We start from the raw sequence: 27567 nt of genomic DNA, 5'->3' as shown, positions 1-27567 counted from the left end.
TTCCCCCGATATTTATATTACTATACAAATAATATTTTTAATTTTTTAAAACTATTAATGGGCATAACAATAATCGATTATTTTAGTTTTTTTCAGTTGTCGATAAGAAAATTTTAGCACTATCAAAAAACTTAAGGTTCATGGAGGTACCAGTTAAAAAAAATCAAAAATATAGTTACAAACATTTTTTGAGCTATTTTCAGTTAGGATTTTACATTATTCATAGGGACTCAACACTTATACTAAAACTATATAGTTAATACATAAATATATACTTTATACTTACACTATATACTAGAGAACCTTAATAATATTAATAATTATTAAGGCTATTACTATATTAATAGTATAATTACTTTATTATTACCTATATTAATATACTTATTATTAAAGCTTTTCATTATACACAATGACATTTTTAAAATATTTTTAAGCTATTATCTACATATTTTTACCATGAGCAAAGGACCTATTCACACTGTTCTGCCATTTCAACGATAAGGCACTTGAAAATTAATAGAAATAATATATTATTTGCAAATATGCGATGTTTTCGGCAAAAACTAAATTAACCTACCGTAATTTATAATAATACCTAGTAATTTCAAAAAGACAAAAAATATTTTTAAAATACATATCGTGCATTTGAAATCCCAAAACATAGGTGGTAGCTCCCCGTATAAATTCATCACATTAGGTACGTCTATGCTCTGACTCTAATTTCTAGAGGCCACAGAAAATAGGTCCAAGGTAACAACATTTTTTTATTTTGAGTAATTTAGAGATCAACGTAACGGTTGCTTTTGGCAATTATCGGATCACCCACTCGGCCACTCCGCACCCACGATCAGGCATTTAACCAACTGGCAACTACAAAGACGTAATTTCCGATTCTCGTACCTCACCGGCTCACCAGTCACCACATCGCCCTTTGTAAAATGGCTCAACGGACGAGTGACGACAAGTGACAACATAACAACAACAACAATAACAACTATTTTCCAAATGGTGACCCCAGGGAGTTCATCCGCCCGGGGAATTTGGAGTGGTCGACGAGTGGCTACACTGCACAACCGGAACCAGAACATCGTGGTTACGAAAACGTCCCGAACGGCGAACACAATCTCCAGTGACTGCCGCCGACCAATCGGCGAGCGCTGTTACCCCGTAGTCCGTGCCGACCGATACCAACCGTCGTTGGACAGCAGCAGCTAGCAGCATCTAGCGTATACGGTCAGCAGTTCGTACAGACAACAGTAGGACAAAAACAGAATAACGAAAACAAGAAAAATAATAACAAAATTACAATATTTTCGTTACTCCTTAGCCCTTACGGCTTTTGCATTTTTTTGAATACGCCGTCGCTCGACCGAGTCCCAGTCACGTAAAGTCATACGACGACGGCGACGACGACTACGACGATTCACAATAATTCCGCCCGCAGTACGCGACGTGACCAGACGACGGTGGCAGTGACCATCGCTACGAAAGTACGAAACGTCCGTTAGGATATTATGCTATGTCCGTTCGCCTAGACATCGGGAGGACGGCCGGAAGCGTTCAGCAGTTAGCCATTCAAAATCAAACGGAACGACGATCGTCGGCCGTTACGTCGTCATAACGGTCATTGTCTCCACTATTGGTCGATAAATGAATAGGTGAGACCGCACGCCAGTTACATACTTACCTGCGTATCATTTTTTTTTTGTTTTTTTTTTATCTATTTGCACGTTTATTTACACAACATTCAATATTCGTCGTATCGCTTTTTCTCGCCGTCGTCCGCACTAAACAACGTTGACGACGGATTTGTACACGTTTTCCGCCCCCGCCGTTGCCTTGGTGTCAGACACCCGGTAGGTAGTCGTTACTTTAGTTCCGGGAGACGTGTCACCCAGCATGCTTAATTTTGAATTTCCCGTGACCTTGGTCCGTTGTCGGTTGCGCATTTCAAATTTGCCTAGCGCAAACCAGGAAAACGTGCACTTTTCGCGATCTTTGGGCCGACGAATTTGACGATGTGACCTATTGCGAATGGTGGCCAGTCCATACGGGAACACCTAGATTGGTATTTGGGATTTTGAAGCAATGAGGCATGAATGATGTCAATGAGGTTTTTGTGGTATGTGGGGGGAAGGGTGATGACGGGGACCTGAGCCCATGCCATTTGCACAAGAAAAAAAAATATTGTAATATATTTTAATCCTATATAATATACTAAATTTTATTGGCAATTGCTTATTTTGTTATCAGTTGGAGATTTTTTTTATGGATCACTATCTGGCGAACCGATTTAAAAGTTTTTGTATCTACTATCTACCTTTATTGATTGAATTTTGAGTCAGGAATATGCACATTACATTAAATTGCGGTACTAAAACTGTGCCATGATAGATACTCGTCTTGTGATTTAATAAATTATTGCTTGGCAGTCTGATAATAAAATCTACTACTTAGTTAATCTTATGAAATGATTACACATTTGCCAATTACCCACATGTTGTTATGTTATTTTTCTCAATGTATAATGTAGTATAGTCCATTTTGGTTATGACAGACATGCATTTATTACCCATATAAGTACTATACAAACTTATGAATTAAAATATTCTGTGCCTCTGTGTAATCTATTTTATCACCATAGTGTTTGGATATATTCTGTCAAGACTAGATTCATTGATCAATTTCAATAATTACTATTTTTATTATTTCAATATAATTTAGGTAGTTTAGAGTATAGTATATACTATATAGTGTTAACGTATAGTAAATGTTGGTATGCATGACAAATATTCATTATTGTTAAAATTATCTTAGAACATTTTTTTCATAACATAAACAGAATGTAATGAGTTGTTTAAATAGGTACAATCGATGACTGTGAAGTTTGATTATTGTATGTTATACCCACAATTATACTTATACTGAGTGCATAAATAAATGTCTTGGATGTATAGACTTATTGTTGCTATGTTATCTAAAAAGAGTTCTATTCAATCATTCTAGGGCCTATAATCTAGGTTGTTATGTAGGTATATTAGGCAGTATTATAGTAAATTGTATATAACAATTACATCAAAACTTTCTGAGTTTGAATTATTCTATTATACTGTGTTATCAAACATTACTCTTAAGAGGACACTACACCTGCAAGTGTTGTCTGAATCAATTAACAATATAAAAGTACAAAATAGTAAAATAAAAAAGTAAAATATAGTACACTATAAAAGAAAATCTATGAGATTCACTATACTCTGTTTCACAAAAGAATAATCACTTTTTGTGCATCGTGAATGATGGGATTGGTGTGTCAAGCCCCCCACGTGATCAAGCTAACAGTGAATTTGGTGGAGAAGCGTGTCATTGATGTAAATCGGTCAGCCAACTGATTATTTTCTTTTAAGACAGAGTATAGATTATATTCTTTTAAATTTGATAATAGGTGAATTTATTCTTATATTAAACATAACAGAGTTAAATTGATTTTTCAGAACATACAATTTGCTATGTTATGCAATTGTAAAACGGAGACAACTCATGCTTATGTAGCGTTCTCTTAAGAAAGTGAAAATATAAATATGCTTCCTATTATACATTATTTTATGCCTACTTGAATTAAAACCAATCATTACTTTCATTTTATTTTTACTTAAGGTAATATTTTAATCGAATTAATTTTTTTACCGAATAATAATAATATTGATCGTTGAATTATAGAAGTATTTTTTGAGTTGTTTATTTTATATTTTAATCAACATATCATTTTTAAATTTGATTAGTTTATCTGGGTTTATTTTCATAGAAAGATATGCCTAGGTAGAGATCAGGTATATACCTGATATAGTATTTAAGAAGATAGAATAAAATGTTTTCAATATTAAACTCACTCAAAATTGATATGACTGCTGTTGTTTTACCTTGAATTTTGGTTTTTAATATGAAAAAAAATAGTATAGTATATTAGAATGATAATTGTTACTAAAATGTTGTACCATTATACCTACCTATATAGCAATAACAATTTTAAATTTAAATTCAATATTCATAAATTATCATCCAATGTAATCTCTGGTAATACTCTACGACGTTTAAATAGGAAATGGTATAGAGATCTCCTAAACAACTAAACTAAACAAATAATGTAGACAAAAAAAAAAACATTAGGAAGTGGCACTACTTGGTGGCTTCTTCTAATCAAACTATTTTCAATGTTACTATAATTTAGCCAATATTCTTGTTGTGCCCCAGGGTACAGATTGTATATATCTTTAAAAAAAAATAAAAAAAAAATTCAATATCTAATTGCTAAAAATAACTGTATGTCAAAGTTAAAATATTAAATAAAAATAAAACCATTAAATTAGCTAGGTATATTCAATTCGAGAACTGAGAACAATCCTTATTTAGTTAAACTTAAAATGGATTCTTATAAATTAAATACATTTCAATAGGTTAACCTTTATAAAATCATTAGTTAATTTAAGTATTGAGGATAAGTAATGTGCGAGCGGTCCTTCCAGTCAGCAAAAAAGGGAAAAAAGGTTTTTGAAGTATTGGTGGAGCCGGAGCATTGTTGTAAGCTGGTAGTGAACAAAACCCATTTAAGAGGACATCATCATATTTTTAAATTGTAATATACACCCTTCCTTATTATTTGCATAATAATTGAATTATTCTAAAAAAGCCAACATAGTTTTGGTTATGGAGGGAAAATATTAGTGCGTTGGCCGTTGACATTATCCTTAGGCATAAGTATTTAAAATGATGTTCAAGATTTTTTTAGCATTTTGTACTACAAATTTACTACGACAACTTTTAACTAACTTAATAAGGACGTATAAATTATCAAATAAGAACAGTTTCCGATTCACATTTTAAATCCAGGGTTGTCATAGGCATGTTACCTTGAATGTTGGAAAAACGGACAATGTAGCTAATGACTAGGCGATATCAGGAAAGTTATTTACACGAAAATTCCGCACCGCCATGTCGTAGTATACAAGTATACAGCCATCTCTAATCGGCCGGGGCTAGGTAAATTGGGTCTACGATCATTTGTGTACAAAATTAAATCGGTAAGTTGGGCCCCGGCAAAATACACTATTAGTACCGTGACGAACCGATTGGCCGACAAATCAACTCGCCGACACCCGATTTTCTGACACACTATATTATGATGAATTATACTTATTAATTAAACTTTATTATTTTTTAGTAATTTTTTACAAGTTAACTATTAATACTATAAATTAACATTATAAGCTTCTGTTTTCTAAATGAAACATTATATTGTATTATATTATTACCTATATTTCAATTGTAATATATTATCGTTATTTTACGCGATTTCGTAAAAAATTAAATTTCATACGCTCATAATTTTTTTTCTATATTGACGCTGGAATTTTTTTTTACAGTTAATTAAAGGAAAACTTATGGATAATCTTGTATTAGATTTTTGAACATTAAGTATAAATCACAAAAATTTTATGAATTGTAAACTTAAAAATTCCTTGCAAATTTTCGCGGTTTTGATTTATTTCATAAATATTTGAACTTTAAATGCTTATAAACTAAAATTGTGACTAACGATTTTTGATTTTTTTTTTTACTACAATAAGTTTAACTTTTTTTTGGATAGCCAAATTTTTTTTTATCGGTATTTTAAGAAAAAAAAATTAAAAAATCAAAAATTTCAATCGTCTATAATTAGCTTAAAAAAATTCGAAATATTTTGAAAATTTAATCATAAATAGATAACGCTAATATAAACATTTGATGAAAATTTCAAGTATTTCAATGACTCGTTTTTGAGTTACAGCAAAATCAAAAAATCGTTCAGAAGTTATTATGAACCACGACAAGATTTTGTCGATTTTAGTGGTTCTTTGGTCATTTAAGCAATATCTTCTTATAAATATAATAAATAAATACGCAGTGTCTACATTGTCTAACCGATTTAGCTGTTGTATAGGCTGTTATCATAATGAAAGCCATTACTGAGAGTGACCGATTGCTGACATTGACGATAACATAATATATAAATTATTAGTCCTATCAAAAATTTGTCTGCGATCACAAATGTGTTTTAGTAAAAGCTGAGAATTGTTGTGTCCTATAATATATATTTTTTAATGGTAGGTTTCTGCATATTATCAAATATATTAATTATTTCGTGGCCCAAAAGTTTTTTGCGAGGTATAATCACTTTCATATATCTATTGATAGAAATCATGTCTGGTTACTTTAAAACCACAATTTTTTGATGGTTTCAATAGTTTCACTGCACTTAAACTTCCGACAACTTGCATAAAATATAATTAAATTTTGTAGTAAATGCTATTTTTTCATTATTATCAGTTTCTAAGTTATCTATTTTCTAACTTTTAAGATGAATACTTATACAGTTATTAATCAGGTTGCATAAAATCAATATTCTAGATTTAGGGGCAGGCGGGAAAAAAAATCTAACGGAAAAAAGGCCAAAATAACGTAATAGAAAAAAATTATAATATAAATATGAACAACATGTATACACAATGTATTATGTTAAAAGTTATCATTTATAATTATAAATTGTTTTATATTGAGCCATTAGATAGTTAATGATATAATATAAAATCTACAGTAAAAAAAACACCAGTCTTAGGTATATACTACATTTATACAAATTAGGCGTTAGTATCTATAATATGTTGCTCAAGTTTAATTCAAGGGGAATGGATACCACCAATGAACCTACTATTTTATTTTTCTTATCTATCTTAGTAACATCAGCTACTAGGCCATTAGTTATTATTATTATTTATGATTTGTTAGTTATATTATGTACTATTGTATTATTGTATTATGCTTTTTCGAATTATAATCAACGAAATATTTTAAAAATATAAAGTAATAGGTACAGTCGTATGGCACTTGCATGGACTTATATTTCCTTATAATATTGAATCGCGGAAAAGTACCCAAGTAAAAACCCCGGAAAAATAAAAATCCACGCGAGTGCCATAGTCGTGTTTGCCACGGTATTGTTGTACTTATAATATTATATCTAGAAAGTACCAGTAAGTTCGAAATTGAACAATTAAGAAATACGTTTTATTGAAAAACAAGTACTTACACTTTTATAGAAACACAATATTTTAATATTTTTTCGGAAAGTCTACTAATATATAACTTCAATTATACAAATTATGTACTAAAACTGCTTTATTAGCAAATATAAAACGTAAAAATTCGTAATAAAAATTATGGTTTTATGTAAAATTGATCATTTTTAAGTATAATTATATATATTGTATTACATACATTTATTAGAAATGGGTAGTAATTTATATTAAATAATAAATCGAAGTTTAAATGTTCACGGAACATAATATTGTATTTTTGTTTGGTTAAGATGGACTAAATTGCGTGTGAAATAATGTGCATAAATAATAGATAGTTTCGGGAATATTTTGTTGCACAAATAAGCGGCAATGTGTTTCCTTGTGTTTGCTTTGCTAATAACAATATTGCAACCATATTAAAGGTGTTCGAGACCTGACTAAAATGCAAGTGTTTTCTAGTGACTAGTTCTTTAATTTATTATTCGATGTTGCATCACTTAATATATTTTTTGGTTGAGCCCCTTTCTTCTCTTGTTAGGAAATCAGCTTCCTCTTTTTTTCTACATGTATATCAAGTATTCATGTCCGTAATGCGAATGGGAGGGGTTGTATTGCTGCTTAGTTGATCCCCTAACCAATGCCCCAGCTGTCTTGTACCACCTGGCCTCTGTTCTCCCGCCATATAGCCATAGTAGTGTGGTATTATAGTGTGGCGTAGTTCTTTACGCACGTACATTTTTTTATAATACGACATATATTTGCTGCTTTGTTCATTATTTCGAACTTTTATAGATTTCCAAGTTTATTTTAAAGAGTAGATAGTCTCATTGAATGTCTCCATGTCTAAACGTCCTTATAGCTGCGTGAGTGGTGGTCAAGAATATCAAAACATTTTTAATAAACGAATGAATTTAGTACAACAGAACGATGAGTAAGTCTTTAAATGTTTAATGCATTTTTTTGTAAAAATTACTTTTTAATGATACTTAGTAGGAATAGATTATCTGAAGTCGAATAAATGAATCTATTGTAAACCTATATTAGGTGTTCGTTTTTATTTTGTATTTTTTTTTATTCAAGAGTTCTATTATTTTCTTAATATTAAATTCTTAATTATTTAGTCTCATAAATTAAATAAATTATTTATCATAAATTATTTATCTTATAATACAAATTTCTTATACCTATCAAATATCTCCATCATTATTTGGTAACAATTAAAAACAGTAATAATATATAGGTATTAAGTCGAAGTCTTAGGGTCAGATTTGTACGCATTTTCATTTTTGTTAATGGTTAATCATATTTAAATACTTATTCGTTATTTGCTGATTAAGGACTTTAATAATTATAAAGACCATTTTTTCGTTTTTTTGCCTATATAGGTAGTATTGAACAATTTAAAATAATATTGATTTTTTTTTTTTGCTTATTTCGGTATTTTTTATTTTTAACAAAACGTGTACTTTGGTGAATATTTTAAAATAAATTTAGACAAGTAAAAAATCATTATAACTATACTTTGAATCGTAGTGTTATACATTATATCAGTTTTAATATTACCTATTTGTAGTTTTAATTTGTTTATTATCAAGTAATCCAATAAACAAAATTGAGTTAGTATTAACGGTTTTTAATATTTTTTTAAAACAATTAGTCTAATATTATGTAGAGTTGCTTTCAATTTCAATTCGTTGACATTTTAATAAAAACAGTTTTTGCCTATTCAAAAAAACCAACTTTGTATGGAATAAATTAGTGTTGAACATTAAGTCAAAATAGTAATTTGTATAACTATCAATTATTGTGTATGAAAAGTTCTAAATATTATGTGTTATCAAATCATTTGATAATATGGAATAAGATCATTAACAATCTATACTAAATAAAATTCAAAAACTGAATTACAATAGTTAAAATAGTTTTTTCGTTTCCTTTAAAATGTGTTTTTATTTATAATTATTGTATTAAGAATATATATGTTTATGTCCTTGTTATTGTATATTATATTTATTTTTTGGTATATCATTTTTTCTTTTTGAATGGTACTTTAATTAGTTTAGAATTGTATACTCTTTAAGAAGGGTCCAGGAAACAGGATTCACGGTCTGTAACCCCTCCCCCCCATATTCTTCATAATAATGATTTGGTCTCATTTACATGAATATAAAAGTGTTACTTTTCGTTTTGGATATGTAAACCTTTTATTTCTTAAATAAAACTTCTTTTTAACAGAAAATTATATATTTAATTAAATTTATTGTTTTTGATCTAAGCGAGGAGGAGAGATTTTAAATGTATGATGATCCTACCTGTTATCTTAACCATTTCTTGAAAGCAGCTATTTATTATTTATTATTGCTTTTAATAGCACATCATGGATCTAGAATTTTGTAAGGGGGGGGGGGAATTGTTCAAAATAATATTATATACATATTTATAAAAAACACTCATATTAGTTATCACTTATGAGTGTAAATTACTCATAAGTTCTATGTCACAACTATATTTAGCATATACAGTATTATTAATGGGATATGAGCGGGATCATAAACTGAGTTGAGAAATAAACTAGGTATTTTTGTATCTTATCAGGTTTTTATAAATTTAATTTTTTTATGTACAACCATTTCAAACTTTAAGTATACTTAGACAATGGCTCTTAACTATATGACACCAGTTATTAATGGTTATACCTAGTCATAATGTATATATGGCACATATTATTTTAATTAATGTATATTTTTCTTATTTATTTGAATTGTATAGGTCCAGATCAGGTTACGATAGCGAAACGGATGATGGAGAAGATTCAGATGATTATGCGATGCCACTCGGCATCCCAATCGTATCTAGTGAAGATGGTCGACGGTTGGTTGAATATAAACCATCAAACCACTCCGTCAATAAGGGTCGCTGGACCAAAGAAGAGGTTAGTAATAATAAAAATAGAATCATATTTATTTTTATATTATACATGAATTATGTTGTAAATTCATAATTGTAATATACAATTGTTGATATGTGTTAATTTTGATTCCTTTACAGGATATGAGGTTAAAGCAACTTGTAGAAGAATATCAAGAACGATGGGATCTCATCGCCCAGCATTTCAACGATCGCTCAGATATTCAATGCCAACAAAGATGGCACAAAGTTGTGAATCCTGATTTAGTAAAAGGACCTTGGACTAAAGAAGTATGTTTTGTTGAGTAAAATAACAAAATAAATGAATACATTTTTTTAATATTTTGCATTCATAGGAAGACGAAACTGTATTAGAACTTGTTGAAAAATATGGACCCAAAAAATGGACTCTAATAGCACGACATTTAAAAGGCCGAATAGGTAAACAGTGTCGTGAACGATGGCATAATCATTTGAATCCAAATATAAAAAAAAGTGCATGGACAGATGAAGAGGACAGAATTATATTCAGGGCACATAGTCAATGGGGGAATCAATGGGCTAAAATTGCAAAGTTGTTACCAGGAAGGTAGGTTTATAGGTTAATTATTTAATTAGCTTAAGATTATTCATAAAATTCAAATAATATAAATGTATTATAGAATCTCACAGGTTGTAGAACAATTATTGTGAATTGATGTGCACAAAAACATTTTTATTTTATTTTTTAATAGTATAGGCTGGTAGCCTGATGATACAATAATAATATTTACATATGCATGTATAATATATAGTTTTAAATCATAAATTAATAACAAATACAAAATGCACGCTATATAGTACCGAGATATGTGTATAGAGTTATGAAAAAGATAAAGATGGTTTGTACAAAGGCAAATAGCATCATTCTTGTAAGGGGCTCATTAGCAGCATATTTTGTGGTACATATTAGAGCATAGAATGGATAGTTATTGCATGATGAAAAAGAAAGGACTTTGAAATTAATGTAACTAAGAGGATTTGGAGAGTCTATTTTACCTGAGAGTAACTTACTAGAAAACCTAAATTTACTTAGGCCTTTGGACCTTTTTATCAGCTAGTGAGGATAATTGCAAAAAAATAACAGGTAATCAATTTTTGATATATACCCAGTAAAATATTAATATGTACACTATTGGCGCTCTAAAATATGATAATGACTAATTGTAAGGTTAGGTCACAATCAGATACATATTCAAAAATAAATTAATCGCCGTCATTAATTTATAATGAGCACAAACTCGTTTAACAAAACCAATAATTTTTAGTACTTTACAACAAGAAGATTATATATGTGTGAATACAATTTTAATTTTGTGTCAAAAACTATGTCTAAGTCACTGCATGTGTCTCCTCGTTTTAATTTAGAACCACTGACATAATAATTGAGTATTTATGTTGTGGATTTTTTTCTCAAAATTCTGTATTGTGCCATCTGTGTTTTAATTTTAAACAATAGGCATAAGTGTTAAATTTATAAGAAATAATGGCGTAGATAAAAAGACAGAAAAGATTCCCAGTGGAGGTCCTTCCACGTGAATAGAATACTGTATACTTATAATTAATTAATTTTAATTATTTATATTTTGTATAACATGTATGTTAATTTTGAATATATTTCAAATATAAAATCATAGATTTACTATTGTACTTCATTGAATTAAATAGCTACAAACTTGATTAGATTGACTTTGCAGGCATCTCCATTCTCCATTTAAAAAAAAAATTCAAACTGAAAATTGTTTCCTTATATTGGTGTAGACCCATAGACTATAATAATAAACTACCATTGTTGTAATATTAAATTCTGATTACTATATACTGCATATTATGTATAATGACATTCATAAAATATACGCAGTATGCATACTGAATAGTATATGATTCAGATGATGATGAATAATTATTTTATTTTAAAAATATTTAGGACTGATAACGCTATAAAAAATCATTGGAATTCAACTATGCGGAGGAAATATGAAATAGATGACAAAGGAGAAGTATATGGTAGGAGCATGTTGAAGCCTAAATCAAAAAGTATAAGAGCTCCTATGGAAAGCAGAGAAGAATCTAACAAAAGTCATCCTAATACATCACAGGTTAATCAATCAGAGTACATTACTATTGATGTTCCGTCTCAAGTAATTTGAAGTCTATACATTTACTTATGTTAAATTATTAACTTGTCTTTTATTAATTTTTTTAGTATTACAGTTGGATGCCTCCAAAATATATTCCAGACGATATTCAGTGTAAACCAGATCCTGATCAAGATGTCCGGGATAAAGCTGAAGTTGTTGCAGCTGCAGAAGTTTTAAATTCTTTAATGTCAACGCCTCAAAAGAAAAATGAAATTAAAGTAAAAGATGTGTTCAAAATTAATTATAAATTGGAGTCTCCACCAAGACCAGCTTCAGTACCTTTGCAAACTAATTCACCATCATGTTATTCACCATACAGGTATAAAAAATTTTTTTTTAAATAAATGAATTCAATAGTTTGAATAATGTACTGTTCTTTAGATTATTTGAGACTGGAGGTTTTGTTGAAACTCAACAAACTAGTAATAGTGTTGTAGGTAGTTCTCCCGATGAAGGATATGCAGAACTTCATCTTGTTACACCTACAAAGACACCAAAAAAAGATGTTTGCCCAGAACTTTGTAAGTAATGTCTACATTGTACAAAATAAATTAATGATATCAAATTTTAAAATAACGTCTTGCAGATTATCAATATGATGCTATTTCACCAAATAAACCAAATTTATTTTCACCAAATAATAAGGTTACTCGGCGGCGGAGAAGTTTTTCAGAATATCCTGAAATTGGCTTAAATTTACAATGTAGTGTAAGTGAAAAAAAAAAATAAGCTAATTTTGTTTACATTACGTATGGTTAGAGTATTAAAATCAATGTAGGTACTTCACTTAGTTTTGTTTTACATTTTTGAAAAGCTTTTTTTGAGTTTGAGAATTAATAACTGACACAAATAATGTGTTGTTTATTCAAAGGTAAGATTATAATTGGTTTGACTTTTTAATATATGGGTGCTTATGTATGGGTTTTTCATTAATATACTGTATTTGACACAGGTACTACATACAATAAAATATATACATAAATTGTTTTTTAAAACACATTTAACAGTGCATGGTATTGATATGCTGTTTTTGCTCTATTTTTTTTCATTACTCATTATTTTTTGTTTACCTTTTTACTGTGTACAAAATTTGTTCCAAATGGCTTATTGAATGAAATAAAGTCTCTTGTGTAACTTTGTAATAAGTTCGTGATGACGTTATTCTACAATATTTGTTAAATGAATGAAATATTAATTTTATAGATGTGACCATTTTTTAAAAACCGTCAGTGAATTTTCCTGTACTTATTTTTTGATTTGTATTATTGAGTAACTACATTTATATTAATTAAATACTCTATATTTGATTTAAAAATATTCTGAATTTTTATGTATCTACCAATTCTGTCAAATACTGTGTACCAACATCTTAGCAAATCATTTTAAGGGTGCATTATTTAATTTAAAGGTTGTGGGACACTTTTCATTTTAATCCAGGTAAATATTCAAAGGAACACAGTAAAACACTTTTTTATATAACGTGATTACATATTATATATGGTTTTCTATTCTGGTTATAAGTTGAGATTTGAACTCAACATTTTGATGTGTTGAATTCTGGTCAATTATTACCAGCATTATTTGTTCACATTTGACTGATTAGACCCAAGTAGACAACCATAGCTAATATAAATGCCATTAATGATAGTTAATAGTTCTATTTAATTAAAGATGGTTTAAAATTAATTTTACTTTACTTATAAAAAGTAAACTGTATATTTGCATAACAGTTCATTTAATCACAATAGAACATTTTCTTTGTGCATTTAATTTGTTATGAAACTATACATTCAACCAAATATATTTTTTGTTAAAGTAGTGAAGACTTGCAATTTGCTTTATGCTCAGTGATTAAGTTTCCCGTCTATTAGCTATCCAAATTTGGCTGTTAATAGTGTTTTAAAATTAAATAAATTGGTTTAAGTGTTGTATAAAATTCTATTACTTTTTTTTTTACATAAAATGGTTTTACGTAAATATTAAGTAGACAAAATTGGCACTTTTTTAAATTGGGTTTGATTGTTTGCTTAAAAAAAGATTGAGATGTGTGTGTCTTTGTGGTCTAGACTATTTTGTCAGGCTTGAGCATACCTGGAACGCCTGAGAAACGAACACCAATAAAACAACTACCGTTCAGTCCCTCACAAGTATGTAAATATGTTATGATTTAATCTCCAACGTATATAGTTTTATACTTCATTAAATACTACTGTTAATGTACACGCATGTAAGCAATTAGCTCTATTGCATTTACAGTAGCAGTCTTTGTAGTTAGACTATACATGGTTATAATGGTAATCATTTTTCTTTTTTTATAATATTTTTGGTGAATTTTGATTATTGAAGTCATCTCATGGTGTTATGAAATATTAATGACTAAATAATTAGAAATTCATTTATTTCTCTCAGGATTTTAGATAATTATATTTCTATAGTTTGATCAATTACCAATTAAAAATAAAAGGTTGTTGTCATTTAGCTTTGCTTTTAATTAAATAACTATTCAGTGTTTTTATAAATAATAATAATTGTATGTTTAAGGTTACAAGGTGTATTTTATTTTGTTTCATTCTTATTCTGCACATAGTTTTTGGTGGTTTTGCATTTTTACTTATTTTATTTGTGTAAATACTAAATGATGTGTTTAAATATTATAGTAACAAAAATGATAAAAATATTTAATATATTATAAATTAAATTATTATAATAATACTGTTTTCCTTATGGCAGTGCAGTCATAATAGTTATCGTTTATCAATTGATAATTAAAATTATTGTTACTATAATGTTTGCACCTTTATAAGAGGTATAACTATTATATGATTGCCATTTTTTTTGCCAATTTGTTGTATGTTTCTAATGCCTTTAATTTGTTTTATTAATCTTAACTATAATTTTAAACACTTCAGTCAATTTTTATGTTTTATTTTATAGTTTTTAAATAGTCCATCATTATCATTTGATGTTAATTCGTCTTCAACACCCGTCAGGCGTCTATTACCTAGTTGTAGTAGTAAACCTAATGAAGATATTAGTGATCAAACCATAAAATCTGAAACATTAGTTACACCAAATTTAACTTATAAATTTGCTGGAAGGAGTCGTGATGATGTTAAGACTCCAGAATCAATGCATAGAATTAATACTCCTCATACACCTACGCCATTTAAAATTGCTCTTGCCGAGGCTGGCCGTAAAATGGGTGTGAAGAATTTAGTAAGTTACAGTTTGACATCGTCCATTTGTATTTAATATACTAATATAATGTACTTTGTATTACTAGGTTCAATCCCCGTCAGCTTTAATTGATGATATAACTGCTTACATAAAGCAAGAAGATCAAGTTAAAAAAGAATCGGAATTTTCTGATTCACAATATGAAACTGATAGCTCTAATATGTTTTGTGTAATAATTTTTAATATTTATTTTGTATTTTACTGTATATTATTTATTTTAAAACAATTAATAAATTGTTTAGGATACTAATGACACAGTTGCATGTGGAAAAGAAAATGCAGAACCTCTTTCACCTACACCTCAGAAAAAAGCGAGGAAATCTCTTGCACCAGTGTGGGCTTCTCCAACAGCTTCTTGGAATCAACCTATTGACTCATCTGTAAGTATTTGTTAAATAATTAGTTAATTATTAATAAAATTGTATGGGAATGAACCAGTGGCGCAACTACAAAGGTGATAATGGATGCCGAAGCATTTCCAAATTCCTTGTTTTATAATTTCATAAGCCTACCCAGTGTAAACAAATTAATTTTATTTTTTAAAAAATAATAATCAGTTTATATTTTTCATTGTATTATATTAGTATTGTCATGAGTTCCATTAACTATCCTTGTGAGTTCAGCAACATGTGAACATAGTTATTCCTCAGTGTGGACATTTAAAAATGCCTACGAAGCCGTATGGTATACTAACATTATTTCACCATCTTAAGTATGATAATTCATAGTAAATATCAAAAAAGATTAGGCTAAAGAAGTTGACATGGGAAAAATATTTAATATATTTAATGACAAAAACAAAAAGTTATGTTTAACAATTAAATATAAGTACAAATATTAAAATTTAATATTTTTTTAATATTAGCATGTGGATATTATAATGTTACAATTAAATATTTATTATGTTGGGTGGTCCTCTGTGAGGGTTACATAACTGTAGCACCCTTAAGTTGCGCCACTGACAATTTATGTCAGGTTATCTGTTTTCTACTAATAAAAACAGTGTATATACTGACAAGTTTCATACTTTTATTACATTTTATAAGATTCTATTTTTACGAAATATTATGAAAACACTAGTTTAATCAAGAAAATTGTTATTTCAATAGATTTTTAAAGAAATGCACACGTTTTTAATACTAGGTACTTTTGATAGTTATTGCATATTGTAAAATGTATTAAAAATATGTAGATTAAAATTATTGATTAGGTAGACCTTGTTTTTTATTTCTGTAGCTAGAATTAAATAAGAAAAAAACTAGATAAAATGTGGAAACATGTTGGACAGAGATTTTATTAATAAATATTGTGGCTCAAACATAATTAATTTGTTAACTGTACAAAATTAATGCTGAAGCTTAATCAAACTTTTTAACATTTAACTATATACATTTTAAAATATAATACTAGTTGAATAAACTTGTGAAACAATTTCAAATTAATCTTTTGTTGTAGTACTATTTCAAATTTGAACTATTCAAACTGTTTGAGATGATCAAGTTCTTATTTGAACCTCATTTTAACCCAAGCTTTAAACTGTTGAAATTTCTGAAAGTTTAAGGGCTTTGAGAATTCAAAAGTTGTAGAGGCCATCTCTAATTTTCACTTTCAAAAATAATAAACTGTAATTACAAAACCTCTATTTTTTAGTCTAAAATAATTAGAGAGACGAATACCGAAGATGTTTATTCAACAAATGTAGATGATACTAGGAGCATCTTTACATCCGAAGAATATTCAGCTTCAAAGGTAAAAATATATATTTTTTATTTTATCATCCACACTTTATTTGGTTTGAAGAGTGAATATATCATACACCAAACCTGCCATATTTTATTGAGTGTGCCAGTGTTTAGATTTGACATTGTTTTTTATTAATTTTTATTTCTCGTAATTTAGATTTTTTGTTTTGTTTTGTTAATATTTTTCAGGTATTTGGGTGAGTAGGTCATGAAAAAACCTAGTTGTTCTTTTTACTCTTTAAATTATTGCACCCTTAGATAAATTAGGATAAAATTAAAGCAATAGTTTTGCACCTCACCAATGAATACTTAGTTTCAATCACTCGTACAATTCTATAAAAAAACCACTTTTATGATTTGCATTGTAAAAATGTTATTAAAATAGGACTTTCGTGTGTATGCAAGTTAATATGTTATGTTGAGATTCTTAACTGAGTAATGAGTATCAATGTGTGTACAAATATGTGTAATGTTATGTTTAGAGGTCAACATTTTACAGTTGTACACAACTGCAAGTGAATGGGAGTAAGATATATTTACCATTGAATCGAATAGTAAATTGTTTTAAAATATAATCTATTTTTTTCTACATATCAAATTTAGGATAGTGTATTGCATACTAAGACCACAGTTATCTACAACAGTGCTAAAAACCAAACTGGTAGCAATAAAAGGCTTTTATTCTTATTAATTATTGTTTGATACTTGATTTATCACTTATGAAAAATATCAGTTTTAACACTTATCTATACTTAATTACTATATTATTAATTTTAAAAATTTCAAATTAAACTTATACATAAGTGCTAGGTTTTCAAAAAATCAGTGGGTGTCCTGCAGAATTATGATTAAAAAATGCTAATGAAATATTCATATAAAAAATGATTTCAGAGGAAGCTAAGACTTTAAAGAAGCCACATATTAGTCACCTATATATTTTATGTTTTATGAGAATATTAAAAGGAATTTATCTTCTTCATTTTAATGAATTAAATGCATTGTGGTCTCTCAAATTTTGTTGAAAATTCAAGTGGGAAAAAGGTTTTGTTGACTGTTTTATATTTTGTGTTATTTGTGTAATTTATGTTTGTATATTGTCATGTATGTTTTTGTGGTAATAAGACGTGATGTACTAAGTATAATTTGTTCACTTTGTTATATTTTATTACACATAGTATTCATAGAGCACAAGTAGTGCAATTAGAGCATTTTATCTGATTGTTATATGTATTGTTATTATTGTATTATTTGTAATTGGGATTTAAGAGGACGTCATACCACCTATCAATTATATGAAAATAGTTTTGAGTGAAACAAACATACGGAGACAATATTTGCAGAAGCTTTACTAAAGCTTTATAGTTCACAGAGAAAAACTTAAGCTTTAAAGATAACTAAGATCATTAATTCGTGAAGATTCATTTTTTTACTATAAATTAGTGCAAGGATTTACATAAAAATGCTATGAGGTAAAGTTATTTGCTATGCAGTGAGACAATTTGGTAAATCTGCTGAAAATATTGTACTGTCTTGTAAGTTTGTGCCACGTAAAACCGTTCTTCTATATAATCTTGTTATGCAAAACCAATGTAAACCAAGTAATAGTAATTAATTGTACTTAATGTTTAAAATCTTAATTCTCCTCAATATATCATGCTTGCATTAAACTTCTTAAATACTGGTTGTGTCGGCGTCTTTTTAAGTTATAAGGGTAAATATTAACAATATATGATATTAATTTATAAATATATTATAAATTATATCATTTTAAATGAAAAACAATTATTATGTCTAAAAATCATTCAAAATTATATTTACCTTTATACTTCCCATTATTTACGCATGCCTTGATTAAGCATTTCTCAAATTAAACTTGTTATGATTTTGATTTTGTATACAAACAATATAACAGAAGGTTTTGAGCAGTTGTATACATATGGCTTAGGCTTGATTCTCAAGACAACCTTGCTGTAGTCCTACAACAAATTCCTTTTAATAGGATTATTATATTCTTAATATAAAAATTCTCATGAAATGAATATTTTTTTTTGATATTTTTACCATTTTACTAATGACTCTTTCTTCTGCTCAAAATCTAAAATAAAAATTGTATTAGTTTAAATAATGTAGTTAAAAACAAAACAAACATTTTATAATTTGAGAAATCCTACTTAATAGTGATGAGCCAAACAAAAACAGATTTACCTTTAAAATATTAATAAGTATTAAAAATAAACATATGAACACAAACAATATTATAAGTATTATTTACTTTTACACTTACCAAATTTTATCTTGATTGAATATGGATAATGTAGAATCTAGTTTTTTTCATGAAATACTTATAATTATAATGAAGTGATAGTGAATACCCACTGGCCATCACTAATATAACCTTCTAAATCTTTTTTATTTTAGCCTATAGCATTTTCAAAGAAGTTAGATTTTTTGTATTAGTATTTGGTGCGTACAATAAAAATGTTTGCGCCAAAAGTTTCTATCAGCAGTTTTATAGTCCAGTCTGTGTTCTTTTAACATGTCAAATAAGGCACAAATACAAAATGTAATAATTTTTAAGACATCCTGTCATAAAATTTTGTTTTAATATTACACTTGTTTAAATTAAAAAATACGCAATTTGATGCCAAACGTCCACAGAATAAACAATGCATTTTCTGATGTTATTTTAATTTTAGAAATTTACGTTAACATAATTAACTGTGTAATATTTTATGTCTTGGATATATTTTAAAATAAATTATAAGCCATTGTTACTGTAGCTTCAATTTCTGTTACTATCAGAATATAATATACATGCCACGTTATATCAAATATGAACATTAGTTATTATTTATTATGTGTGTACAATTAAAACCAATCCAAAGAAACTCACTAATTTAAATGTACAGATTATTTTTTTTTTCTGTTTAAATAATTATTTATTTTTAACAATTAATTCTTAAACAATATTTAAACTGTAAATCAATATGCAATTTAAGAATACTTTGAAAATGCTTTAGACTAAAAATGTCTTTATTAGTATTATTTATTATGAAAAAGTAATAATAAGTAGTAGTAGCTATTCGTTATTATTACGGTGACGGTGTAGTAAATGGTGGCTGTATGTATTGTTTTGTGATGACCAGAATGGCTCTACTGCCTCACCAGATGTTTCGGAGACAACAGTTATCCGCAGACAGTTACCACAGTCATCCGACGGCAGCAGTGTCCTCAAGCGTCTACACATTGGAAGTCCACTCAGACAAAAATGGTCCGGCCTCGTATCCAAGGTATTTGGCAATTTACCTGCAAAATTATTAACAATATTCTAATCATTTTTTGTTGAAAATAATGTATTACATGAAGAATGATGTGATGTGGAAGATTACGTGTGGAAAGACTGTCGACCAACAAGAAATGACTGCCTTAGCTTATCAATGTTTGCAAATGAAAACGCCACACAAAAACCTAAGCACTAAAGCGCCTGGATTTAAACCACGGCAATTATCATTCTAGATACTTATTTTGTGTTTTTCCCTATTGTATTTTTGAAAGTACATCAATTTTGTAAACCAGCTCTATTATAATTGCAACATTTTAATTTGATAATTTTAAATTATTTTAGTGAGTTTTTCTTTTATAACTATTTTGTGTTGTCTCATTTCTGTTGGTTTTTCATTTTGTTATTATTCTTATTGATTCTTCTTTTTTATTTTAGTTTTTCCATTTTGTAATTTAATTTTTAAATTATATAGTGACCAAATGCAATTTATTAGTAATATTTCATTCATGTGTTTTATGTAATTGTGTATCAATGTATATTATTTAGAATTTTTTTTTTACAAATTACTTAACAAGTAATTGATTTTACCGTATTTTTTTTTTGTATATACCTAGGCTAGTTGTATGACGTGCACATTTGACATTGATTTCTTAATTTTTTGCTTATCAGCACTACCATTAACATTATGATTAATTTTATGTGTGATTTTATATCATGCATTTGTATTATAAATGGTTTGATTTTGTACCAGATGTAAATTAAATTGTTTTGAAAAAAAATATACAATATAGTGATTTTAGACTATAATTTTTTTGTTTGTAAATTATTAGATTGGAATAAACCTCTAATGGTTCCATTAAACTTTTTTTTAAAATTATAATTAGATCAGAGTATCAAATTATTGGTGTAGAACTGTGAAGATAACATACTATATTTAAAGTAGCACTATCATATAGATATAATGTGTTGAAATTTAATTCAGAAAAAAATCTAGGCTACAAATAATGTCTAAAATCATATTACTCGAAAAATAATGAAACCTAGTTTACTTCTTATTAAGTGCAATAAGAACAAAGTAAAGTACCTTTTTTCTTTCCCAGTGAGAGAAGATTTTCAAAAAAAGTTAAACCAATTTTTTAACAGCGAGTATAATATATATCTAGGTGCCTTAAGAGGGCTCCACACCCGCATGTGTCTCCGTCTACAGGCAATTTTGGAAATTTTACTCTTATTTAATATTTTTTAAATTAGAGTGAATAACCCATGGACCAGGATACGATTTAAAGGTAAGTTTATTATGTAGGGCACTTCAGAATATCCTATTGACCTACCTATTATTTTTAAGTAAAGTTATGGTCATAATTTGCTCCTTGATAAAAAACATAAATGTCAATAAAAGCCTCCGAGATACCCTACTTGCCCTAAATAATAATATTACCTTTAAATTTATTATAGGTCAGAATAAAAAAACAAAATCTGTGAATGGCAGGGCTATCTAGTAAGGCAGTGACGGCCATGTGTATGTCGAAAAGTTAGAGGAAAATAGCACGCCGTTATAGTTCGGACACAGAAATTACTTTGACTGTTTAAATTTGTAAGTGTTTTTAGTTTTTGTAAAATGTTTATAGTAACTATTGAAATTAATATGATTAATTAAATAATCTTTATTAGTTTATAGATCTGACTTTTCTAAGTACACGAAAATATCGAGATTAAAATCCATAAGTACAAATTTAAAGTGTATTTTTGTATGCTACTTAGGTACCGGGGGTATGGGGAGAGCCCCCTATAAGCCCTATAAGACTTTTATCAACAAATATTTTAAATTAAAATTTCAAATTCATAAATTATTACAAAAATACAAAATGAAACCAAGTTATGTCATAGTTGTATCTTGTATTAGTATATAATTAGTTTGTTACTCGGTAAGCAATAAGCATAATTTAAAAATAAATGGTTTTTTCATTTTCATCTTTATCTTATTGATATTTATAAATACGGGGTGTCCTGTCATACATTGTATCTAATTAGTAGGGCAGAAGACTGCATTTGCGAATTTAAAATTATTTTAAATGTTCATCATACTATTAACAATAACATGATTATTGACTTTTCCCAGTCGCATGTTTTTCCTAGAAACACGTATCGAGAGTTGCTTATTAGATTGATTGACGGGTTATAGACTATAGTTATAGTTATGAGAAGTATCTTAAAACCCATAAAATTACCCAAATGATTAAATACTTATTGTAACTTGTAAGCAGTACTTAAAATTTAAACAAAATGTATTTATTAAAATAAGAGGTACCTACAGAAAAATTCTTGATTTTTGTTAAAAATAATCACTTTAAAATGCATATTTTGTATATTTAAGTGTATAATTGGTGATTTTTTAGAGCTACAAGTCCTTTACACTATACTGAAAAGTAATTACAGAACCTACATGCTACATATACAGATACATGAGATAGTAAATACTTCTATGATTGGTAAAACCGCAATTCCAAAAATATAATCTACATAATAGTAAAAACTTCAAGATTAACAATAATATTGGTATGAACGAATAGTGAATACTACGAACTTGTGCTGTCACACAGTATCTGCATTGGTTTTCGCGGTTACACGCTAAACACTACCCAGTACACATTATTGCTCTGTATTTTGAACAGCTTTAATCTTTTTTCTATGCACACTTCGCAGTAAATCGTAATTTATTGTTAGAATTATATATTCTTCTAATCCAAAAACCAAAATGGATAAAAACTAAAGGAAATCGACTACTAAAACTTTTTAAGCAAGAGGTCATTGATGAACTTACCAAGAAGCCAAGGAATTTTAATTTAATATTATAAAAAAAAAAATTGATAAAAAGACACAAGTCTGTATTTAATATTTATTTTGATATCCCTCCGCATGGAACATTCTTAACGCTACTGGGGGAGATCGATTATCGCAGGTCAGGTTAGAAAACTGCTACCCTCTAAATTTATAAATTGCATAAAAATCGCAGATTTAGATACTATGGATTGAAAACTCAGAAACTGCGAATTAAAACGTTTGTTTGAAGAATGAAGATACTTTGTTACACTTAATTGACCTAACAATTATGAACTTAAATAAACTAAATTTTAAATTACTTTACATTTTTGTTTAAAATAAGATAAGGTGTGTTCAAATTGGAAACGCTTATAATTATTATTGTTTGGTTCTTGTCATCAAAAAGGTTGCCTACCTCTGGATTTCAGCAATGACTATTATTAATTATTAGTTATTGCTTAATACCTGCCAATATAATATGTTATATTATATTATGCGGAGTTTTAGAAAACAAAAAGTAAATAAGATAACTAGGGTTTTTATATTATGTAAAAAAAGAAATAAAAATACAAACGTTTTGTTGACTGGTTATGCAAGTAATGACTAATGAGTAATGACTATAATGAGTAATGAATAATGATTAATGAACAATAGTGAATTATTATCGCAGATCAATTACACGATGTAGGGAAGATATACTTCTCTACATAGGCACATAGCGCATGGTATACCGAGACTATGATTAGTAGGTACTAGATACCACGGTTATCTACAAGTAGGTAGTAACTATAAATGTCTAATTACTAATAAGACTCGCGAAAAACCCGTTTTATATTTTAAAAAAAATAATCAAAAACCAAGTAGGTACCTCCATATTGTTTGTGTTTTTGATGAATCAGTGCAAAATTATATTTTCCTCCACACGCTACAAGACTCGCAAATCGCAATTACATCCTTCAACCAAAACCTAAATATCCGAAAAAAATGAATTTTTTTGATTTTTTCTGATGTTTCTTCAGTCTTCAAGTCTTTAACGTGAGCATCCTCACACAGTCACGCCCAGATGTTGAATTTTTTTAGACGCATTGCTAGTAATGGTCCCCACGAATCTATATTTTTTCGACTGCATCTTCGCAGTCCACACGATTGAAATTCCTATCAAAAACACCAAATCACATTTATCAATTAACTATAAACCGGAAGTCCCCATCCCGCATTTAATTTATTAAAACCCTGGTACATAGTATGTGCAATATAATCGGTTTATAATTTAAAAGTAAAGAAAAAACCTATAAAAATATGGCCAGATATATTTTGTAAAATCATGTCGAAATGAAATTCTAACTGCAAAGCCTTATCTAATCAGTGTTTAAACTGTTTAAAGTTTCATGTAAGTTAAGTTAGGGTACTAAGAACCTGATAAATTCTCCATGTTAATGTGAATTCATACCCGTGGAAATGGCCTTCGTGACTCCTCAGTTATCCGTAAATAGTTTAATGAAATATTAAAATATTAAATATCATGAACAGTGAAATTAATGATAAATATCAGGTAATTATAGACTTGTAAAATAAGGTTTTAAATGTCTACTACCACTTACCAGTGGTGTATTTACAAGAGTGGGGGAGGGGGAAAGAACTGGAACCTCCCAGAACTCCCCCCCCCAAAAATAAAAATAACTCAGGATATTGAAATTTTAATTTGATATCATATTTTAGCACTATGTAGATGATGTTTACACAAATACGTTAAGTATAACAATAAATAAAAAACTTTTTTCTTATATTAAAACCTATTAGAATTAAAAGAATTGGTGGACCCCCCCTCAAGAAAAAGTTGAAAATACGCCACCGTCTACTAATATGCTTGTAGACTGTAGTCAAAGAAAAAATGTATTATTAGTGAAAAATAATTTAAACCCATCTATTTGAAATGTACCGAGTTGTGATAATTCGAAGACATTCATATTATTTAAATATGATTTTATTTTTTAATGATTATTATCCATTTTGCCTATCCGTGTATTATATGACAAGCATTTTTTTCTTGCAAATGCTAACCTGCTTATAAAAATTAAATACTTAAGAATGAACTTTGGAACATAATGATTAATGACTACACCTGTCACCAGAAGAAATCTTTTTTTTTAGTACATACTCGCGTATTTATACAAGAAAAACGATGGTGAAATTAGAATTTTTTGATCGGCCACAGTTTAGAAGTTAAAGTGTTTTGATTTTTGAATTCATCTTGATGGTTATTGGTTTTTGGCATGAGTAAAGTAGGTATCGTATGTAATGTAAGCTTGCCAGCTAAAATATAACAGCTAACAAGCAGTCGCTCACATAGAAAAGAGAATAAGATAGGTAGAGAATGATTAATAAACAGTAAACGGTCACTTTGTACGTTCCATTGTTTAAAATGCGTAACGCGGAACATTTTTTTTTTATTTACAGGGACAAATCGTTTATTTAATACATATAAAAACCACATGTAGGTATAATAAATTGATTTAAAAAAAATCGTAATTCGTTATTTATTTTTGTTTAATAATACGCTGGTTATATAGTTTTCAAAATAATAATAAAATATGTATATATCAGTATATCACTCACCGGTGCCATCATATAATTTGTAGATATTTTCTCCTCATTGAACATTTCCAACATATATAATTCAGATTTAATCGTAATGTTGACGTACAGTCAAAAATCATCTTTGACGAGTTTTGGTTTCAATTTGGTTGAAATTGTTGTTGCCATCGGGACGACGTGTCGTTTACACATATGTTGAGAGGGGACTGTGAGTTGTGAATTTGTGACATCGTCGTCTTATTGAGAAATTGCATTACTCTATTACAGCGATAAACGTTAGCTATAATTTGATTAAATTCGATATCATGCTTGGGAAATACCTATATTTATATTATTTATGTCGATAGGTATTGATAAAATTATTATTGATAATATGTAATAAGTAGTTAATAAGTAACTAATAAGTAATAGCCATTTACCGACGATATGACCTTACTATATAATAGACAAGCAATGAGTGTATAGAAAACGAAAATAGTTCTTTACTCGTACAGTGACATACATTGTATTATGGTTGAGCGGGGTAATAGGTAAGATATATTATCTTCTGTGTATACAATATTGTATCTTGTCGACAAGACGTTAGGCTACGTCACAATGACATTTCTTATCTAGTACGCTAATATCATGTAGAATTAACCAGGTATGAATGTATGATCACATCGAATACGGTATATTTTGAGAGACACATATTTTGTTGTTTTTTATCTTTAAAGTGAAGTTGTTAATTAGCATATTCTAGAAAGATATAATTTTCAAAATATCTTTAGAGAAATTTATTTACATTTGAAATTGTTGAATTTTCTGATTTATTATGTAACATAAATTTTGTATTTTCCTGTCATTGCGCCTGACTAAAAAAAATGTATTGTTTCCTCACATAACTCCATTAAATCCATGACATTACCTACCATAATTATTTTATTTTGGTATATTGTGATTTGTTACCATAATTTATAAACTTGTCATTATTATTATAAGTTAGCATAAACGCTCTTAAATGTATTAAACATTTAAACATCGAGTGATCTAATCGGACTAATCGCGTCTATTAATATGATGATAATATAATCTAAACAATTTCAGAGTCACTAATTTATTTATTTTTGTATAATTGGCTGATTTTTTTGTTGCCCATGGGTTGAAATTTCCTAAATACTCATCCGGTATTTTTGTATGCATAGTGCATACCCCGTAAATGAATTATGTTTACGCCCATCATATGGTCTTCACAACTAACTTTACTGTACTGCAGGCTGCAGCGTATATTGTGTGTCTGATATTTTATAGTTGGTGTATAGCATTGCGCTGTGCATATTTCATTAGAATCATATAAAACTTATTTATTATTAAGTATAAGTAGTAGACGGCGACAGTCGGAAAAATAATTTGTATTTTAATATCTAAAGTTTATTAATTTTTAATTTTTTTTGATTTAAAAATACGTTTCAACTACCCGGGGTATTAGTGTTTCTAAAGAAACACATAATATTTTATAATTTCTAAAATACATTACTACTAATGATGTATACAAAATATCTTAAAATTATACATTATAATTGATTTATAAATGATACACTTAAGTTTATTGATTTTGTAATAGTAATTATATTATAATCACAATTTAAAAATAATAATATCAAAATAATTAATAAATATAAAAATTCTTTTTTATAAACTACAGTTTTTTTTAA

The 27567-nt window shown here is 28.1% G+C and overlaps 1 protein-coding gene and 3 long non-coding RNA genes across 8 annotated transcripts; 2 read left to right on the top strand and 2 right to left on the bottom strand.

Moving 5' to 3' along the window:
- The first annotated feature begins 1169 nt into the window (after positions 1–1169).
- LOC111040700 (transcriptional activator Myb) lies at positions 1170–20865 on the top strand. 5 transcript variants are annotated; one of them, XM_022324713.1, is made up of 16 exons: positions 7777–8040; positions 9879–10041; positions 10158–10307; positions 10373–10605; positions 11983–12196; positions 12262–12515; positions 12578–12717; positions 12783–12904; positions 14263–14343; positions 15131–15412; positions 15480–15602; positions 15676–15813; positions 17084–17182; positions 17365–17372; positions 20322–20465; positions 20542–20624. In XM_022324713.1, exons 1-16 carry the CDS (start codon positions 7949–7951, stop codon positions 20549–20551), a joined length of 2253 nt encoding a protein of 750 aa, XP_022180405.1. In that variant the 5' UTR covers positions 7777–7948; the 3' UTR covers positions 20552–20624. The 5 variants fall into 5 exon arrangements, with proteins under 5 accessions (XP_022180404.1, XP_022180405.1, XP_022180402.1 ...); XM_022324712.1 differs by lacking the exons at positions 7777–8040; positions 17365–17372 and adding an exon at positions 1170–1658 and having other exon boundaries at positions 20542–20865; XM_022324710.1 differs by lacking the exon at positions 17365–17372 and having other exon boundaries at positions 7779–8040; positions 11983–12154; positions 20542–20865.
- LOC111040704 lies at positions 17513–20315 on the bottom strand. Its single transcript, XR_002605232.1, has 2 exons — positions 19237–20315; positions 17513–19151 (listed from the first exon to the last, which is right to left on the bottom strand). It is a non-coding gene; the product is annotated as an uncharacterized LOC111040704 (long non-coding RNA).
- On the bottom strand, positions 20321–26176 carry LOC111040702. Its single transcript, XR_002605230.1, has 3 exons — positions 25895–26176; positions 24147–24433; positions 20321–20481 (listed from the first exon to the last, which is right to left on the bottom strand). It is a non-coding gene; the product is annotated as an uncharacterized LOC111040702 (long non-coding RNA).
- Positions 20967–22429, top strand: LOC111040703. The gene is made up of 2 exons (XR_002605231.1): positions 20967–21744; positions 21914–22429. It is a non-coding gene; the product is annotated as an uncharacterized LOC111040703 (long non-coding RNA).
- Positions 26177–27567: the final 1391 nt, after the last annotated feature.

The sequence above is a fragment of the Myzus persicae genome, unplaced genomic scaffold (genome assembly GCF_001856785.1).
Source record: "Myzus persicae strain clone G006 unplaced genomic scaffold, MPER_G0061.0, whole genome shotgun sequence".
NCBI lineage: Eukaryota > Metazoa > Arthropoda > Insecta > Hemiptera > Aphididae > Myzus > Myzus persicae.
Note: the sequence above shows the minus strand (reverse complement) of the source record. Positions and strands in the feature narration are given on the sequence as shown.